This window comes from Hippichthys cyanospilos, chromosome 8 (genome assembly GCF_059441005.1).
Source record: "Hippichthys cyanospilos isolate Australia breed blue-spotted pipefish chromosome 8, RoL_Hcya_1.0, whole genome shotgun sequence".
NCBI lineage: Eukaryota > Metazoa > Chordata > Actinopteri > Syngnathiformes > Syngnathidae > Hippichthys > Hippichthys cyanospilos.
The window spans coordinates 18,032,071-18,053,574 of record NC_142376.1 but is presented as its reverse complement, the minus strand read 5'-3'; the positions used below and the strand labels follow the sequence as shown (position 1 = coordinate 18,053,574).

Genomic DNA, 21,504 nt, shown 5'->3' with positions numbered 1-21,504 from the left:
AATAAATCTAAAAATAGTCTACAAAAGCTTCTATTTTAACGTAGCCCTTTAATTTCTATAAAATCCTGAAAATTTAGGACTTAAAAATAGAAAGTGTCTAATAAACGTCGTTTTTTCTGGTTTACATCTTTACCTAGTTTGGAAAACAGATAAAAACTGTTCAAAAGATAGACCGGGAACAGAAAATGGTTATTTTTGAAGACGATCTGCAAGTTTAGCTAGAAACTTGAAATCAAATCAGCATTTGGCGGGCCACATAAAATGATGTGGCGGGCCGGTTCTGGCCCCCGGGCCTTGAGTTTGACACCTGTGGTCTAGCTAGTGAATCTTGTCCAAGCTAATGACTGCCTCCAGCAAGCAGCCTGCATCTCACATGCGAGAAAGGGAGCAATACAGATAATATAATAGAAAAACAACGCTGTTGTAATTAAGTGGAATTTCGAGCATAAACTCCATTTCCCTGTTATAATGTTTGATTCAGCTACGGGCCACACTCTAGGTTGATTACACGAGAATTCCACATACTGCGTTGCATCTCCGCTCTGCTGCACTGCGATGTGCCTCTGCAATTATGCCGCTCACCCTGCCCACTGCGTGTGTCTCCAGTCCGCCATGCCGTGCCACATCGCACATTCCTTGGAAAGTCAAACGGGGATTATCAACTCGCGAGATTAAAAAATCAAAAACACGTTTTAAAAACTTCCGGAAACACACCAAACTCCATTTGTGGAAAATTTGATTGACACTTTATTGCATGTGTAATCCTTAAAAAGGGCCTCTCCGGTCTCTGGAGGCGACTGTAACACGGGTCCCATTTAGAGTGAAGCTGCGAATGCCGAGTTCTGCGGTCTTACTGATAAATCAGCACTGAACTTCAGGACAGCGCATGGCCAAATCTTCTTTTTTTTTTCTTTCAGACCTACTCTCCCTTTCTCCCTTTCTTACGCGCACGTCAATCAAACGCTACAAGTAGTAACACGGATTCATTCAAAACAGAAAACGTAAATAAATGAAAACTCAATAAACACTAATACTACTAATACTAATACCAATACAACCGAGGCATGCGATGAGTAGCAACAATACAAGCTACTGCTGTGTTAATAATTAATGTGTTGATTAAAATGATTTTTTAAATTGCCATCCACGTGAATAGATGGGTTGTTTACTGTAGTTCTGCTTCTTTTTTTTTCTACAGATATATTGCTTTAGTAGGAGAGAGGAAATAACCACCGCTTGGTGTTTTTCTTTGACCATGCCCTTTCCCCAGTGCTCTTGTTTTCCAATTCTGTGAAAAGATTAAATGGAATCTAAAACACGGAACACATTTGCGATTGTCTCCAGCAGATCAAATTGAATGAACTTTAACCTTTTGCAGTTGGTCATAAAAACGCTCCAGCACCAATACTATACTTTAGTGTTTACTTGACAACGTTTGTAAACAGATTTTGAATTTGAATTCTGGAAAGTCTTTATTCTAACAGCCAAAAACTAAGGACCGCCGTTTGACATCCGCCCACGGATGATGTATGCAGATCAGGGAGACACGAGCCCTGTGTGAGTGTGACATGTGTGAGTACATTTAAATTGTGTTGGGGGCATGTGGGGCGGTGACACCGAGCACACTCCCCCAAGATCAGTAGAGTAGCTGAAGTTCACAGCGGACCTCTCTCATGTTTCAACCTCTGAGTTTCTCTTTGCCTTTCTCCTGTCAGAGCCACGCTGCATATGAGAAGGCAGGCGACATGTCGGATGGGAAGATTTTAAAAGCGGAGATAATCTTTATTCGGGATTCACCAGGGGGTGGAACGGGAAATGAAACAAACGCAAGTGAGGTAAGGGAGTTGTATTACAAATATTATGCACACCTTAGGAACAGTTAGATTAAGAGCCAACATTTTGTAACAAGATGTATTTGTTTGAGGTTCCAACATATCATAGGGCTTTCTTTTGTAAAGAAATGGAACTAAAGTTATTGGTTGAACCAACTCAATGTAAAAAGTTGTTCTGAGCCTAACTAAGAATATGTCAATCCGCTTTGTTGTTGTCAGCCACTGGCTCCAGTGAGCTACTTCCAAACCTCCACGTCACTGGGGGGCCAGTCTGAAAATACACCCAAACACAACGGCGCTGCCTCCATGGAAACAACAGCTTCTAAACAGCGGGGCCTTTCCCAGCAGCGGGGTCACGATTGCGCTGGACGTGTTGAGGTTAGCTCGGGTTTCTCAACTCATAAGCCTCCCGGCTCGGATCGTGCCACTAGCCCCACATGCTCGGCGCGCATGTTCCCCACACCGGCTTCATCCAGAGAGTCTGTCCTCTCAGAGAGCTGGGGCAAGTTCTGGCCGGCTGCCATGCCACGTTCTTCGGTCACTTCTCCTACTTCTCTCAGCCGCACCGTCTCCCCCTGCTCCTCAGTGCGCTCCGGCATCTTCTCCCCTGCCGTGGTTCGGATCAGAAAGCACACTCTTGCTCCAGGCTCCAGTCTGGTTCACATCCCTCAATCTTGTTTTTCATCCTGCGACAGCCTGGCATCGTCAATGTGTCCACAGTCCCCTCCTCTTCGGCATCGGCCTCCCCTCACCAGACTAGCCCTCCTGACAGCCATTCTGCGGAAAGGCCGTCTGCCCATTCTGTCCGCTTCTCTGCGGAGGCCTTACACTCCCTGCTGGCCTGTTAACCCTGTGACCCTCACTTTCTGCAAAGCGTGCACAGCGGCATCCAGCGTGGCCTCCATTCCCCTGGAGTTTTCCTCTCCGTTCTCGTCATCCACATCTTTAGATGATCAAGCTTTTGCTCACCGGGAGTTCGTTAGGTCTGTTACAGCACCCCCGCCTGATCTGACTGATGAGCGCCGTAGACTTCACAGCCCAGTTAAAAGATGCTCGGGGGAGATTCACTTGAGAAGCACGCCAAATTGGGAGCAGGTTTTTTCTCAGCCGCAGTTGAAGAACACCATGCTGCCAAGCGATCCATCACTGCAGTTATGCTCCAAACTCAAATGTCTTCCACCAAACCACCAAGAAATAACACTGCGGCACTCATATGTGTTCAAGCCTGACGTGGAATGCAGCAGCAAAGGAAATCACCACCTTGAAAAGCAAATGACTCACTCTGCACTTTTTCATCAAGCAGCCACTTCTCCAATGAAGAAAAGTCAGGAGACGAATTCTCTGACGAAACTTCGTTGGCTTTCTGAGCAACTGCGAACCCCTTCTCCCTGCACCCCTCCATCTTCTCTCTCACATTCCCGCTCAGCCAGCGGCTCCACTTCGCCTCTGCCTTCCCTTAGCGTTGGAAGGTGTAAATCACCGCAAGGCTTCATCAAAGCACCCAATCTCACGCCGTCTCGACACACACCTGTGGATTTTTCAAGGACTCTCGCGAGCTTTCCCACGCCGACGCCCTCTCCTGCCACCCATTTGCGAAACCTCACGCCATCCCCTTCATTCTCCCTGCGCTCCACACCCTCTCCGAGGCCAGCGAGTGGAGTATCAGACCGCAGTGACAGGGAGGGTATAAAAAGAAAGGTAGTCACTCTGCTTGCCACGTGCACCACTAGAACACCCTCAAGGATGCATGTTGTTCTTTGACGATATGCAGACATGCACCCACCAACCATTAACAGTTGTAGAGCTGCACAATACAGGCATCAACACAGACACAATTCTGTTTTTACATGGAAGCACTGATCGAAGAACAATTATATTGAAAATGCTGACAACATACTTATATTAGAATAATGTCATATTTTTTCTTGTTTTTATCATTTTTATTTTCCATTACATTCATTAACTGCCATTGTTCATGAGATTTAGAACCATGGGTCTATGGCTCTTTCATGAAAGATACGCAATTGCTTTTCTTCTACAGGTATGTATGGTTTCAAGCGATTTATTTTCGCAAAAAGACTTCAGACAGTGGACAAAAAAAGAGTGAACAATGTTTTTTTCATGAAACTTCAATGCACCATTCTAAGATGTTTAGAATAAACCGCAATAAGGCTGAGTTTTGCAAAGTCCCTACAAGGGCCGCACAATATGATCAAAAATACAGCTATCGCTAACAAAGGACTGTGCAATATTGCTGGCATTGAGGGAACTGTCAGATCTCTAAATCTATCACTTTTCAGCAAATCCCACAAATGGCAAGTTTGGCAACCATTAGCATTACATTGTGAGAGAGCAAATATATTCGTATTTTGAGGTCATATGTTCTCCTGGCAGCTAGAAGAGGGTGTCCCCCGCCTACTGCCCGAAATCAGCTGGGATAGGCACTAGCAAGCCTTCGACCCTTGTGAGGATAAGAAAATGGATGGATGGATGAAATATAAATGTTATAGAATGCTACTTAAGAAGTTTGAGATGATTTATTTTGAAAACATTATATTATTATATTATTAATCCAGTGGGCACCCTGTTTACGAGATTAAGCTGTTCTGCGGTTGGGATGGTAACGCAAATTCGCCGTATGGCGGGAAATCCAAACCTATGTTAATTAGTTAATGCATGTAAAATTTCAGGTAAAAAAATAAAAATTGGATATACTTATTAAAAATTGGTATCCAAATAGTATAGTAACCGCTACTAAATAATACTGCTATTAAATAATATCATAAATAAAACATATACAGGATTTATTAACCTTCGAGTAACGCTTGTTATGGCCACATTCCCGAGTAAGGGTAGGCTAGGCGAGGCTAGCTTAGCTTCCTTCGTATTCTTGATTATCTCCAGCTTCGTTCGCAAAACAACAAAACACAACCAACCCCACACGTCATGACAGTTGTTGATGTTAATCGTAAAGCGGGATAAATGCCCTAAAGAGGGGATGAAAAAACTCAGTATTCCACATTGCAACATGAAATAAATGTAAGCCAGGGACGCTGTAACCCAGTGGTCCACTGTACTTTACTATCGTTAACTATGTTCACTGTCTAAATTAATTAAACAAAATCCAATGCTCATATCGCTTATCACATATAATTACAGGTCTGTGCAGCCCCAGTCCACAAATGAAAAGCAAAATAACACTTCAAAATAACACTTTCTCTGCGGTGCATAAGGGATCATATAGAAGAAAAAAAGATGAATTTTATTTCATATTTTTCATACAGTGTAAAATAAGGCTTCTATTTTTTCAGCCAAACCTATAGTCCAAACATACAAAAGACAGCAGATTGTTGCTACATAAAACCCTGCAGCTTGTTCAGGGTTTCTTCAGGTCTTTGACCTTCCCCCTGACAAGTTACTGTTCCCTTTTCATCAATTTTGATATAAAGACCATTCATTGGGCTTATCATTGTCATTCATGACATAATTGAATTGGCTAACTCTAACCGCATAACCGAGGACTGCCGTGCCCTCCCCCACCCCAATTCCTTTACAATGCAATGCTTGATTTCTTAAAGGGTCAGACTCAAAGTCATTTCCTCATGCATCAGCTCGCACCACACTCCCTTCAAGCGCACTGCTTGAAAGGAGTTGTGAAAAGTTGTTGCCAAATCACCCTTATGTGATGCCATGACTCCCTCGATGTAGAATGATTGATATAGTTTGGTCGGGGTTTTTTTTTTTTTCAAAGCAACGCAAGTGACGTCACAAATGTTTCATTTACGGGTGAGGTCAAGATCACGGTCACGAGTATCCTGTGCTGGCACGTATGGCAAAATGCTATCTCCGTATTCCTGCCACATCAGTGCCTTCGGAAATAGTATTCTCAACTACTGGGGACATATTATCATAGTGAACGGCATGCTTAAAAGAAATACTTTTTTTAAAATTATGTTTAAATAAAACATTGCGCAATATATCGCAACACGTATCGCAATAAGCCTTTCCTGTATCGCAAAATATTGCATTGCACTTAAAACACAACACCCAGCACTATTTTTATGCAAAGGTGCCTTTATTTGTGGCTGAACAAAACCGAATATTAGTGGTGAAGGAACACTGTACATTTTTGTTTTCCTTTTTACAAGTTGAAGGCCACATTAATGGCAACAACATATTTGAACAGAGCTGTATAGACTTTTTATATCCACTCTCTTTGTCCAATACAAGATATTGACCATTTTGACCTGAGCCTGTCATTTCCACCAGCATTCCTGATTTTTGGCAGCCAACAGAATATTTATTGAGCACAAATCACACTTCGGTATTTGTAGTCCGACCAAAAGATTGAAACTGAAAGGCTTATTATTATTTGTATGCTGGAGAAATGACGGCTTTAAACGATGACTGTCCAACTGTTTGTGACCATTCAGCTGAACTGTGTTAATCATATTCATGCGTTGTTCTTCCTACTCTTACTGAAGCCTCACAAGATTAAGTCAAGCTACAAATCTCTCGCTGCAATCCCTACAAACACCCTTCTCTTGGATCAGCAGGTACTTCTACTGACTGTGTTTTATCAAAGCACCTCATTATACTGTTGACTCATCCGCCGTGTGATGTCTTAGCGGTATACTTATCCAGGCAAGATGCAGAGAAGATAACCGAGATAAATGCAGAATGCATGAATGCAAATTGTGCAGGGGTGGCATGGGCCTCTAATGGATAATCACTCATCGTTGATTACAGTTTGTGGCCATCCACTGTGCCTCACACTCACAGGTAATAGATGAGCAGGTGGAGAGTGAAAATATGAAAAGAGGCATCACGCGCGATAAGGCTGATGAAGACAGCCATGCTGAGGTATCTGAAAACCTACCACTGAGCATCTGTCCCATGGATGTCATCTAATTGAGGCGTAATCTCAATCCTTTTGTGTGTTTATCAGATGTGCTCACCTGCTCAGCTCCGGCAGCAGTCTGAGGAACTGTATGCAGTCATTGATGAGATATTGGCAGATTCCACTCCACCAGTGAGTTCAGTCAAAATATTTACCAATAATATGGTACTATGTAGTGTTAATTACCGGTTTTTGGTTTGGATCACATTTTAGAGCAAAGCATCGCCAAAGAAATTCATGGCGGACACCGGTTTGCAGGTACAGCGAGTTCCCATTTGCCTTTGCCTGATGCCTCATAATATTAATCAGCATATCATCACTCATCATTGACCCAGTTTTGGTCTCTGCACAGATTGTTGAATCCATAAGTGTGTAGATTACAATCTTGACAGTAAAATGATTTAAAGCGGCAACGGCCTTATCAGCGTAATTTCAGGAGACAGGGTGACAATTTTAATTTGAACATGCCAGAAGCAAAAAGCAATGGATGTTGGTGTAGCATCAGCTTCAAGCGAATAACAACTGGAGGTGTGAAGAGCAGGTCAGCTGATTTGGATTCAGTAAAACAGCTTGTCAGGATAGCACCATTCATTTACTCTCGTAAAACTCAACGGATTTATTGGACAATGACATTTTTCAAGATATTTATTTAACACAAACGTGCTAACTGGTTAGCCACCATGCTGCACTGGGCATAAAATTTCGAATAAAATAGATACAACAGGAACTCCTAACTAAAACATGGAGCACCACACAGGATGTAACCAAAAATCCATTGGAATGATGAAAGGTTACTTCATGAAATAATAAGAGAAAAGTACATTTGAACTGTGTAATCATCACGCTGATTGAAGTCATCTTTTCATTATTGATCAAAAGGAAGAAAGCGTTCTGTAGTTATCCATCATGTGTGCAGGCTTGGAATACCGCCACAAGAATAAGATCACTGCCCAGACTTTCAACTAGGGAATCAGAAGCAAGGAAAGTCACTTAAACCTTATCTAATAACCCAGTGGTTCTCAGCCTTTTTTCAGTGATGTGTCCCGTTTTCAGCCGAGTACCTCTTAACCAGTGCAAAGTATTTTTAGGTTTAAAAAAACAGCAACCTTAAAACATGCCATCATTTGATTTTTTTTTTAAACTTTAGAACCTTCAAACGTCATTTGTATTCATCCACAAAAACATAATCAACATAAAGTGTCCTCTTTTGGATCATAAAAGAGATCTGTTATCAAAAAGAAATAATTACGTAACGTAATTATTAATACTTTTTTTTTTACCACAAAATTTTCAATAAAGTGTCAAGCCTGTTCTCAAAAATAAATAATTATAAATAAATGTTTGTCCTCAGAAACATATTAAACATAAAGCGTCATCTTTTGAGATTACAATAGAGATCTGTTCACAAAAATAAATTATTAACTTAATATTAATAAATATTTGACCATAAAATATAATCGAAATAAAGTGTTGGACCAGCCCTAAAAATAAATAATCACCAATAAATATTTGTCCACAAAAAATATTCAACTTAAAATGTCCTTTTTCAAGATCATAGAGAGACATCTACAAAAAATAAATCATTATTTTGAGAGGTGGCACTTGACAAGTTGGGTCGAATCATTCTAGTATGGGGGTAAATCTGGGTTTGAAAAATAAGGAAAATGAATAACCGACTGAGTATAACATTTCTTTTATGAATTTATATTTTCCTGAAACAGTTAATTAACTCAAGAATTGTTCTTCAAGGATTTTTGCATGTTGGGTAAAATGGCCTGCTCCAAGTTCAAATGCAACATAATGACCATTATTATTACCATACACACAACCATAGATAGTGTCATGTTTTTCATGCTGAGAAATGTTCTGGTAAATCTTGAAGGGGCGTTGTCCCCTACAATATTCAGAATAATTTAAATAAAAATCCTTACCCTTGAGACAGGGATTACCCACTGAGATATCTTGGGAAGGACTCAGCCCCCTAAAGCATACATCTTGTTAACATGGTTTACCCTTGAGACTCGTTGTTTCTAAAATTTATTCCATTTCTTTGCAAAGTCAAAGACACAGACATAGCTTGTACCAACAAAGTTTGTGGCCAAATAATTACGTGCACATGATGGTGGATGTCTATTTCTGAGGCTATAGATACGTTGAGGGTAAAGATACTCAAGATACTCATTATTGCTGCTAAATATAACATATTTAAAGGGACAATGTGTAAAATTGGGTGGCTCGATGAATGAGTAGTTAGCATGTCTGCCTCACAGTTCAGAGTCCTGTCTGTCCGAGTATTGAACACTAACATTTTCTTAGGTGGGATTGGGCGGTCGAGTTGCTAAAACATGCCTTTGCTGAGTTGGAATCCTCATTGAGTTCCCTTTCTACCCGTTTTGCCAGGATTGATATAGTAGTTCCTGATATATCTAAAAAGCTTCCAAATAGCTAGGTTTTATGCAATGTATTACTTAATCTTAAATATATTATCTGTATGCAAGGTGTATTGAGAAACTTTCAGCCCAGTGGCATTTATGTAATAGCTAATAAATTGATGATATGCAAATTTCAGTAATTTCCAATGATTATGAACATCATTAATGGGTATTGAAGGTCAGCAAAAAAAAAAAGTTCTAGACAATATATATCCATCACAGCGATCGTTAATTGAAAAAAATTGAAAATGTCACATTTACTGCCAGCTAAATTTGGTTCCTGAGATGTTACTGTAACACACACAAAAAACAAAAGTTTTGCTTGTATGCCTCGTAGAAGGGTCATTATATTGAATCTGGCCATTTTGAAAATAGTGTCCTCAAACAAAGTTAGGAGCAGGAAAATTCAAAATCCGATTCTCAGGCTTTTTCAGGCCTGTCTGCATCCTAAACATACACAAAAATAGTTCAATAATAAATATAATAATATCATATACATTTTGGCAATAATTTCTGATTGTATTCATACTTCACCAGACTATGTTAATTCCAGTCAAGTCAATTACTTCCAGTTCTCTAGCAGTTCTCTAGACAACTTGTCTGTGCACTGTTCATTTTCTTTTACATGATGTCTTTGTTGTGTTTTCAGAGAAACTCCGCCAAACCCTTGGGTCGTGAAACCAAATATGTAAGTGCAACTGTAGTTTTCACTATCAGTCTAAATGCTTACATTCTACTTTTACTTGATTTCCTTGCAATCAAGGCTAGGGCATAGACCATGAACAAACACTACGTTTTGTTGTGAAACTTGCTAAAAGTCCATGCATTTGAAATGTGCAAATCATTTAATTAAACGTACTGTAATTTTTTGAAAAATATCATTCATTTGAATACTATTTGCTGATCTTGATATTACTGGGAATGGTAATGCCCGGATGTTACATTCCAGTTTTCTCGAACCAAGCAACACATAGTTCATTTGAATTGGTAGCTGTACTTTGGTTGTTTTCTCATGTGTGAAAAATTGATTTTTCTGCCCCGGTATTATCCACCTCTTCACCTAAATGCATGGGAGGTCATACATTTTTCTTTCATGTTATTTTCATCAGGCATCTCTAAGCAGCATCCATCCATCCGCAAGTGTTGAAAAAAGGCTGATGGACTCAACAAAGGTACAAAGCATTCACCGGTGTCATCAACTGTACCCCCACCTCCTTGGAAAAGGAACTTTCAGACTACTTAATTATGAATATGTCTCATGTCTTATCATGTCTAGACAAAGCCTGGGGTAATTCGCCCGATGCTGACCATTCCAAGATTTTCAGAGAAAGATGAAGAAAATTACCATCCCTACAGTAAAACTGATGCCCATTGTTGCTCAAAAGGTCACTCCGATTTATGCAAGGTAGATTCATGGAAATGTGTGCACAACATGCTATAGAGCTAAATGAACACAGTCAAAAAGCCAAAGCAATTTAACCTCATTTAATTGTATTATATTTAGTGGTTTAACAAATACAACAAAGCTTGACATTTATTCAGGATTAGACTTGTTCCGGTGGTGTGAAGTAACAAAGTACAAATACATTTTTATTGCTGAGGGCATCATTTCTTATGTCCAAACTAGAGTAGTAATAATTATTTTTGACAAATGTTCAATTTTACCATGGATGACGACACAAAATTGAGAGACAAAGTCAGGGTTGGAATTTCAGTTGATCGAGCCCTCGGTGTCTCATTGCATTTATCAGGAAAAAAAAGAGCATTCGTAACGTGATGAGCATGAAGCAATTGACAACAGCAACAGACCGACATGGTCCATGGTCTTATTTAACAGATTTTTTTGATGCCATCGGACACGAGAATGGCTTCATGGCAAATTCCGTCTCGTCAGCTTAAAAAACTAAGGCATTCAAAACTTCACAGTCTAATCTGTTAAAACACGTATGCATACAAGAGCGATGTAATATTCTTAAGATCATAAGTAAATTTCCACAAATTAAAAAAGGTTCAAAGCGTGGTTGGGGGTGCATCTAGTCTAGATTAGAAAATATAAATCAATAAATGACAATTTTTGGAATCCTGATAAGTAACATCAACACTTGTTTTCCCTAAAATGGAATGGTGAATGGACTTTCGCTTTTCTACCTTGGGTACTCAAAGCGCTTTACACTAACTAGTCGTTGACCCACTGATGACGCGGCATCGGGAGCAATTGGGGGTTCAGTGTCTTGCTCAAGGGCACTTCGACATGGTCTTGATGGTAGGGGGATCGAACCCACAGCCTCTCAGCCTCTCAGCTGGGAGACGACCACTCTACCTACCACCGAGCCATGCCGGTAAAAAAAAAAAAAAAAAAAAATCTTTACACGACAAGCCTGCCCATCTTCCACCTATTTTCTATAACTGCCTGTCCTGTCCTGTTCAGTCATGGAGGCTAGAGTTTGTCCCAACAGAATTGTGGTCCGAGGCATACTAAAAAATTGATTATGACCGTGTCGGCTTTACTATTTGGATGACAAATTTGACCTTGACTTTGGTGATGCCACTTTTAAATCATTTATACAACTTGCAATCAAGTCACACGCAGTGATTTTCCTTGTATTCATTGCTGCATTGAAATAAATGTAATCCTGACTACTGAACGGGCAAATAAATTATGATTAATTAAATTTAATGTCAGAAGATACTAATGACGTTCGCCCAACTGTATACAAAGACAGCCCACGCATTACCACAGTGTGAATGTGGTGCAAAACAGCATGGCTGTTGCTTCATTATTAAGCCATAAATGGACTCTTTTAAAATGTATGTTTGACTCCATTTGCTTGAAAGAAAAAAGCTGGACACTATGGTTGACTCTTTCAAGAAGAAGCAGCAGTAATAACAAGATAAATAATAATAAAAAAAAAAAAAATCCTGTATAGTCCTCTGTGAGAGACTGAAATCATGAAGAATTAATTCATGCAGTCTGCTTTTAATCCCACACCATTGATCACGCAATAGTTTATAATGGATTCCTGCCCTCTATTTTGCCTTCACATCTCTACAATAATGTAAAAGTATTTGGCATTCCTTTTGGGATACCTCAGGTCTTTAAAAGTTATTGACCAGATCGTCTATGGGAGAAAGTCTCTTTGTGAGTCTGTGTTGCCTCTATTTACTGTAGAAACTCAAAGAGTGCGTTTGCCATTTTGTTTCATTTATTGTCATTTTTGCTTTTGCTTTTCAAAAGGACATGGGCTCCTGGTGTGTCATTTATTCGCAAATTGCACATTGGGCTAAGCTCAACGCAGATCTTTTATAGAACACTACGATAAAACAAACATAATTTGAATCACATATTGCCTAACGTTAAGCAAAAGGATTGCATTCTCCAAAGCTTTCAATTTCAGGAAATTAAAAACCAAAAGCGCCACGCTTGAACTACTTGAAGCACTGCATTTATCAAGTTGAAGCAGCCGTAGCTCAGCCAGTAGCGCACCTCGCCCAGTAATCAAAGGGTTGGCTGTTTGAACCTCACTCTGTCTGAATCATGTGTGGTTGTGTCCTTGGGCGAGACACTTCCCACTCCTTGCCTCCAGTGGGTGGTCGGAGTCGGTAGGTGCAATATGGCAGCCGTGCTTCTGTCAGTCTGCCCGGGGGCACCGGTGACTACATCACGTAGATTACCACCAACTGGTATATCAATGTGTGCGCGTATGAATAATGTATCCATTGTGAAATGTCTTGGAGTGTCTAGAAAAGCCCTCAACAAAAGTAATGCATTGTTGTTATTATTATTATTACACCCTGTACTTTTCCGCATCAACACACCGCCCCAAACAGTAATGAGCATAACTGTTCTTTTCAGTACACTGAATCCTTAAAATCAGTGTATTTGAAAGAGCCGGTCATAAGATTTGTTGACCAAGAAGACAAACAAAAACTCCCAATTGATACATGTCCGTCTGTCCTGTCCTGGAGGACATGGGACAGCATCACAAATTTCACCCAAAATCGTTCTCACCATCTTCTTACGATGATAAAATGAGTGCTTTTGATGCATCCTATTTATTATCACATTCATGTATAATTTAATGCAAAGCTCTTTAGATAAAAATAATGCAATTGTACTATGTCGCCATTGTTTAAAATCGTATGGACGTCACCATCACTGCTTGCACCAACGCCTGCGCAAAATCCTTTTAATTTTCTTCAAAGTAAACCATTGTGGCTACTTCGGCTTCCCAAACTTGTTTCTAAAGTCTTATAGCTATCAGTGATGCAACTATTGGGTTGAGTAAACTATAACTGATGGCAAAGGAGACGGTGTCCAAACTCAAAAATAACAATGAAGTTTGTCTCCACCATGAAGAAAATAACCCATTAGCTTAAAAGATGTTCAAAAAGAAATTGAAAGATGTTGTAAAATGGGTAGATCTCTACTCAGGCAAAAACAAAACAACAAACAATCAAACATGAGAAAATCCTACACGTGTCTGTCTCCTTCTGTCCTGTAGGTGACAGGTATGCACACATTTTTAATGCTGTATCTGATGGACAAATGTCCCCCGTGGCACCATTTCAAGCGGGCAGAGAAAGTGAAAGGAAAAGTACATATTTAAATACGCAGGTGGAAGAGTTTTTAGCACGTCCACCTCGTAATTCTGAGGTTTGCTTCTAACTACGGCCTGCCTCGTGTGGAGTTTGCGAGTTCTCCCTGTGCTCGGACAGGTTCTCTCCAGCTAACTCAGGTTTCCTTCCTCATTACCCAAAACTTGCACTGTAGGTGTAATGGGCACACCGATTTGTCCTTCGGTGTGTTTGTGAGTGTGAATGGATGTTTGTCTCTGAAAGCCCTGCTCTTTGGCTGGCAACCAGCTCAGGATGTACCCCGCCTACTTGCCAAAGACAGCTGGGTTAGGCTCCAGCATGCCTGTGACTCTAGTAAGGATAAGCAGCGAAGAAAACGGATGGGTGGGCACCTTTATATAGAGCTAGTCCAAAACTGTACATGTGACCTTTTTGGATGTGTCCCGCCGCTTTGAAAATCACTCCAGTAGTTTTCGCAAAATCCTGCAAACTAATGAGCCACAATCTCTCAAACTGCTTTTGCTTCTTATGGAGGTAATAAATACAGAGCTGATTTCACATTGTGCCCTGGAAAGAACTGATCTGGAATCTGGTGTACATGGAAGTCATTTCATGCAATTTCACAAAGAGGCAAACCACTTTAAGTGTCAAGTTCGAATGGAAAGAAATGTCATTTAAAGACTCCAGGGCCTGGAATCTGATTGATGAGACATTCACCCTCCCTGCAGTCAATTCAACCACCGATCCTAATTCCACAGCATTTGTGTTCCTTTCTTTGTCCTTTCAGGCAGACAGCGTGGGCCTTGAAGACACAGGGAGAAATGGTCTCACACGTAGAAAAAGTCAAACGCTGCAAAGAGTGACGGCGTCCGAAAGTACAAGTCCATTTCCTATGCGTGAATTACAGATCATTGAGCCCGAAGGTCAGATCAATCATTTTGAGGAAGAAGCCTCCATCTCTCTCTGCTCCCAAGCTTGTGAAACTCACATCTAAGTCGAGAAGATCAAACAAACAAACATTCATGACATGAATCTGGACAAAAGAAAAAGATTTTGGCCGACTTTCAGTCGTGTTTTTGAAACCATCTTTGTGCAAACAACATTTTTTGCAAACTTTATAACATAGTGGCTTGGTGAGGCAAGCGTTGGGCCATATCACCTCATTTCCATTAGTGATGTCTCTCACTTGACAATCATGTGTTGTTATTTACCTGTACTTTGAAATGATTTGTGCTGACTTCTACAGCTGTCCGCAGAAACCAAATATTAGTGTTTGTAATGTCACAATAAAGATGGAATTCTGTGGCCATGCTGACTGACTTGAGAGAGAAAGAGAATGTTTTATTTTTGTTGGCAACGGGATATGGCTCTGAAAATAGTAAAATCGACTGAGGTTCAGAAAAGTTAAGTAGTCCGATATGGATTGACCTGACATTGTAAGAGAATAATGTGGGGAGCTCTGTCATCGTTGTGTACCATACATAAGGTGCACTGCATTATAAAGCACAGTATCATTGAACAGGCCTGCTGTGGGAAATTTCCACTTATATGGCACATTGGTGCATATTAAAGCCGCTATTCACTGATAGTGTTGGCCAAGGTTCCAAATGCGCGCGCAAGCTCGGGCTCTTTCAAGGTCGAAATGTTCACAATGTTTCACAAAAGTTGTTTGTATTTGTCGCAAGTACATTTTGAATGAGTTCTAGCAAATGTTTGCCATTTTGATCAAACCCAGAAATGATAAATAAAAAACTGCTACCTTTGCTGACTGCGTTTCCCTTAAGTGGGATAGGGGCTTTAGGAAAACAAACCAGTACAGCAAACAATTATTCAATTCTACATTTGGCCTGTTAAGATTGTATTTGCTATGTTGTCTGGGGGGTGTTAATGGTTTTTGTTTCTTTCATGTCTTGGGTTTGTGTCGGTTTTTGTGTTCCTTTCATGTTCCAGGTTTGAGATAGTTTTGTTCTTAGTTGTTGATGTTTCTGATCTCCTTGTGCCAGTGTCCTGTTCGTGCGATTGCATCCACCTGTCCTCGTCATCGTGCTTCCCTTGTGTCAGACAAATCAGCTCCCCGCTCCAATTGTGTCTTGCCCAGGTGTGCATTGTTGTCTCGTCAGTTTTGAGTGTATTTGGTTTCCAGTTTCCTTTCGGTTCTTGTTGGGCCGTTGTTGTTGTTTCTGTCAGTCCCTCGTAGTTTTTGTGAGTCTTCCTGTGTCCGTAAGTCAAGTGTTTTTGTCCTAAGTTTATTTCTGGCTTTTTCTGTTACTTGGTATGCAGGTTTTGACTTTTTTTATTTTTTGACATCTTTACACCCCACCTATATACATCCCTGCCGGGTCCGCCCCCTTTGGGTCCGCCCCCTTTGGGTCTGCCCACTCTCCGACCATGCCCCATCGTGACAGTAATTTTGCTCTTATGTAGACAGATGTACTGTATTTTTCGAACCAATAGGTGAAAATTAACAATAAGGAATTTGAAATAAAGAAGATGATCTGAAATGCAGACATCGATAAATAAGGCATGCCTGATTGTAAGGCGCACTGGCACTGGTAATTTAAAAGGATTTCAAATGCACCTTACAAGTCAAATAATCCAGTGTTTATGTATCGTGTGCTTATGAATAGACTGTCTGTTAATCAAATTTCTTTTTTTGACTTTTGGGGAAATCATCAATCCCTTCATTTATTTTCATTCACAATTTTTGAAGCAGCAATGGTAGTCCTGAATATTACGTTTTTTATTCATTTTAGATCATAGACTATACCTTTTTGAATATTTTGCATTTGTGTTTTTGTGAATTAATGAGCAGAAATTTGCCGCCCCAGAGTAACTGTTAGTAATTTTGCCAAAGCAGAGGTCTGCATAGATATACACTTTACCTGGCATTGTTCTTCTTTTACACTTTTGTTCAAAATGATTGTCATTCCACCAATCATGCCCACCTCTAATCGAGCAATGTGTGGAGCTGGTAATGAAATGAATTCAAATGCTGTGAACATCTGCCACACGTTTATGCATTAAGTGATGTTCTTGAAGCACCTGCAGCCAAAGTTGCCTATTTTTTTTTTAAAACAAATTACAGAGCTTTGGTGCACGAGTGCATACTTCAAATAGGCAATCTTCCTTTAAATTCCCAAAGGCATTACATAATTAAACTATGGTTGTAATTAGAACAAAAAAATCAGCAAAATGGGAAGGATTTTTTACTGCAAATAATTTCCATTGTAAGTGAACTACTACCCTATTTTAAAAACTGCTGTGATACCAATAAAGACTTTGACTATTTTGCACTATCGTGATTAGTAAGTTTGTTTCTTTGTTGGAGAAAGCCCTAAAGGAAATTTCTTTGATGCAGAGAACAGGAAATTATGGGAGTGACTTTTACTACTAACCATTTTCTGCATTAGGTATCATGTTATTTTTATCATGGTATTTTAAACAATCCACAACATATATATGATTAAATCATCGGTTGGCATATTGGTGATTATGAAATACGAATTTTTTTTCCTTTGGCTGTTTTTAACAAGGAAGTGAAACATCACTGAAAGCGCGTCCCTCGTCTAATGGCTGCAGCGTCCCCTCCATGACGACTGAAGGAGGCGAGCATGAAACAAATTGTGATAAAGATGGAAGAGCATGTTGTGTGTCCTCGATCCAGAGTGATGAAGAACTTGCTGAACTTATGTGCACTACTTTGATTTTACAATGTAAGAAAACACAAATAGATATAAACAGTTCTTTAGATTGAAATTATGCAGCTATTCGTTTTTTCTGCTCGGGCGGGGCAGAGTGATGAGAGAGCAGCAATCGGCAGGATTTCTCAGGTCAAGGAAGATAGCACTTTGGGGATGAGCATTTAGCTTTTGAACATAGTTAAAAGCTTCAAAAAGTTGTCCATGTTACAGCACTTTTAACATTCATACTTAAAATCAGGTTGATCAATAGGCACAGTTTATGGGCACATGTAACGAGGACTATTTAAACCCACATATCCCCCTTGTGTGTAAAAAAAAAAAAAAAACCCTCCGTCCACATGGCTTTGTTTATTGAAAAAAAAAAAATCCACAAAGCTTCTACACAAATCAACATCGTGCAGTTTCATTCGTTTATAAGCATGCAAAATCACTAGGTGGCAGTCACTTTTCCAACTTCTGTCCAATCAGGAAGAACCTTCACCTCTGGAAATAGGGCAATCTGGAGACATCTACTCCTCGTTTGCAACAACCCTGGCTAAGTGAAGATTCTGCCCAGAGGAGATAGTTATGCTCACAACGCACCTGACCCTTTTCCTCCCCACGTTATCCTGACTTGATCTTGCCATTATGCGATGCATCATTAGAGATGTTTGATAAAAAAATGTGTGAACATTTTCAATTTTCCCAAATGGAATGTTTCCACATGGTGATCCTCAGCTTATCTTATAAAACGACAAGATACATTCAAGATGCTGAAAGTCAAAGTGAATTTGAAATAACTGCTTTTGATAACAGTTTCATCCACCATAAAATGAAGTTGAAAGCAAATACTAAAGCAAGATTCTGCTCTACACAGAACAAGAAAGGAAACAAAACCCTTTCACTGTTGGCCATATAATTGAGACATGCCTGGAATTGATTAAATTCTGTGATAAAAAAAAAATGACATCCAACCATATGCTGTTTTTTGTTTCATGGGTCGCTGATGTGCTTAAGCTTTTTCCAGTTGACTTGGAACATGGGTGAGATGTACTGTTTGTGTGGCACAGCTCACTTAAAAGAAACATATTTTAACTTTTTGTTGGCTCTTAGCTGAAAATTGAAAGAGGCTTTCTCAGAGGAAGAAAAAAACAGCAACAAAGTATATTATGTGCCATCACTTGCTTTGCTCTTTCAAATAGAAGAAGGTTTTCTGGATCTGCTAAAACTCGACTACAAATGCCAATAAGGTCTCATCGCTAGGGGTCTTATTTGTTTCTCTACAATGTTTTTACATTTGGAACCTCAACATTGAAGAAGATGCTGTTGCCACTTTCAAAGAATGAACATTTTATGTATTTTTTGACACATATCAGCCACAATTAAAATCAGAAGAAATTAGATTTATTCCCCAAACAACCTAAAGCAAGATCATTTAAGACATGTAACAAATGATATTTTGTAGCATACATTTTTATGTACTGAAAATCATTTTATTGCAGTCTTGTACATTATTACTTTTTCCTCAATTCTTGCAGGCCTGACATAAGTATATTTCTGTTGAATGTGTCTCTGCTGCAGATTCCATGTCAGACCAGGCTTCAAACACATTAAAAAAAACCCAAAAACAATCAGTCTCGTGTAATATAGATTAGTATAGTTAGCACTGAGAAATTAACAGGTGGATTTGTTGGACTCTGTTGTACGACCACTGAGTCCAACAAGCTACTTTGAAACTGTAATGCATTATTTATCACTTGTTACTGTCATTTCAAAGCAATTATTTACATTACAAGATTACTGAATTTGAAATGTAATGCAGTACATTACTATTGCATTACTTTTATATAACTGTATTCCGACCCCCATAACTGGAAATATGGGTTTGCCGTTCTAAATGCAGCTCATTACACATCCAGTGAAAGTTGGGCTTATATTGTATTGTAACCCTTTAAAGACAAGATACAAAATCTTTTTTTTTTTGTATTTTAATCATTCTCTTTTAACTAAGCCTCACAGCCTCGCGACGAATTGATTATGCTGTAGGCAGAAGTTAGTGCATTTCACAATTTCAATGTCACTATTCAGTTTGAGTATCAGTATGAGTTGCATCATCATGATACACATTGACCACAACTATTTATAGACTTTTATTAATAGCAATTGTACAGTGAATAATAGCCTAAGCTTACCTTGTCAATATTCCTAGTTGCAACAGGGATCTTACAGACAAGGTTTCCAAACGCTGGTGAGGAAAGTGCTGGTGCAAAAAGCTGGTGCTGGTGTGGAAAGCAGCAGCGAATCTGATAACGAATCTCCGAACCTCTTGAGGTGGAAGTGGCATTCCTCAGCGAGAGAGCGCAATTGTCCGTGTGTTTTCTTTTCACTAACTTCACGTTACCTTGTCATTATTGCTAGTTGGCAACAGACTTTACTGACCACCAAACAACTCTAATTTTTTAAATGTGTGGCTAACACGCTCTGTCCCACTCTGACTCTTTTACTGTACTCTTCTTTATTTCTCGTGGCCTCCACCGCTTCACACCCCCTCAATCTAAACCTATTGTCTTGATGGCCTATTGCATTTTTAAACCACTGGACCGGCAGACAACTCTCCACTGCCCCTGTGTTCAGTTCCACCCATGATAAGAGCCATACACGTGTACACAAACCGTGTTCCTTGCATATTATTTGACCCAATACAGCAAGCACACACTGTTAGTAACACACACTGGGGCAGAGGGCTGCATAAGCACCTAGGGAGCAGATCGGGGGAAACAACAGTCGCTCAGAAGATTAAAATGTATCAGTATGCTTATTTTTGTGATTATTATATTACTATTACTATTATTGCATCAAGTCAAACCGCTTAAACCTAAATATGAGCTCTACCAAAGTTTTTTGGTGTGATTTTTTACAATGTACACAAAAATACGCTAGCCGACAGGGTTTCCTCTGCATGCTTGTTTCGTGAAAGTCCTACTGAAAGACAAGAAGTATTAATTTTTTAAGGTATAGCCTATAGGGATTGATGAGGTGTGCACTCCTGCCTCATTGAAATAGCCTACGCAGTTTTCCATATTCCACACGGCTTTGCACAATACATGTCAACCGTCTGTGGTAGGCATCAGCAGCAGGATAGCTTACATAACGTAACATCAAACGAAAAGCAGCTTTACTATTGAAAAGCCCTTTGATGTTGAGAATAGCAACACCACGACCAGACTATTAAGAAATGGCGTTAGACTAGTAAAGCTTCTTCTTGTAACAAAATTACTACCCGGCACTGAATTGTAATATTGTTAGGTATCTAACACAAGTGAGTTTTGTAGAGGAAAAAGGGGGTGGATATGTTTGGTTGCAGTACACAAAATGAACCATGGAAGAATTATGGTGCTATTTAGTGTGAAGAGTACCTATAGTCTTTTGTGATGGAAATTGACACTCTTTGTCCATAGCAGGATGAAACAGCTTGAGCGATACTTAAATTGATGATACATTTTCTTCAGTCTTCAAAACATGTTTTTCTTGCATGGAGAGATTAACTGCTTTCAATTTAGTGATGCATTCCATCATTTTAATTCATTATGCCTTTTAGCTCATTCTATTTACACTCCATATGGCAAAGATTGAATGTGATGAGTGTGCAAAGTCATTTTATATAAGCAGGAAACAAATGCATATAATGAGGATGAGTGTGTACATAGCATGTGTTGGGGTGCAAAACACAAAGGAGAATAAAAAAACAAGAAAGATGAATGCTAGTGGGCATCGGGTGCATGTACAGTATGTGCGGGAGTCTGTATTTCTTTTTTTTTCTGTTTCCTAGCCAACTGAAGTAATTTTACAATGGCTGAACACATTTACTGGGGAAAGTACTTCTACACCTAAGCCAAAGTAATACACAGTAGTTCAAGTCTACATAGAGCAGGGTTGTGATCACCATACTTTTATTTCATCTCGAGGTCAATGTCGATCCCTGCGGTTGAGCAACCATGCCACCAGATTTTCAGATACAGCTGACATTATCTATGACTATTCAAGCGAAAAACTCCATAATGCTATTACATTAAAAAGTGTGCAAA

The 21,504-nt window shown here is 39.6% G+C and overlaps 1 protein-coding gene across 1 annotated transcript; it reads left to right on the top strand.

Moving 5' to 3' along the window:
* The first annotated feature begins 1,745 nt into the window (after positions 1–1,745).
* Positions 1,746–16,871, top strand: mlip (muscular LMNA-interacting protein). Its single transcript, XM_088421743.1, has 10 exons — positions 1,746–1,835; positions 2,052–3,530; positions 6,317–6,388; positions 6,615–6,695; positions 6,781–6,864; positions 6,946–6,990; positions 9,814–9,852; positions 10,274–10,336; positions 10,441–10,569; positions 14,527–16,871. Exons 1-10 carry the CDS (start codon positions 1,746–1,748, stop codon positions 14,731–14,733), a joined length of 2,289 nt encoding a protein of 762 aa, XP_088277869.1. The 3' UTR covers positions 14,734–16,871.
* Positions 16,872–21,504: the final 4,633 nt, after the last annotated feature.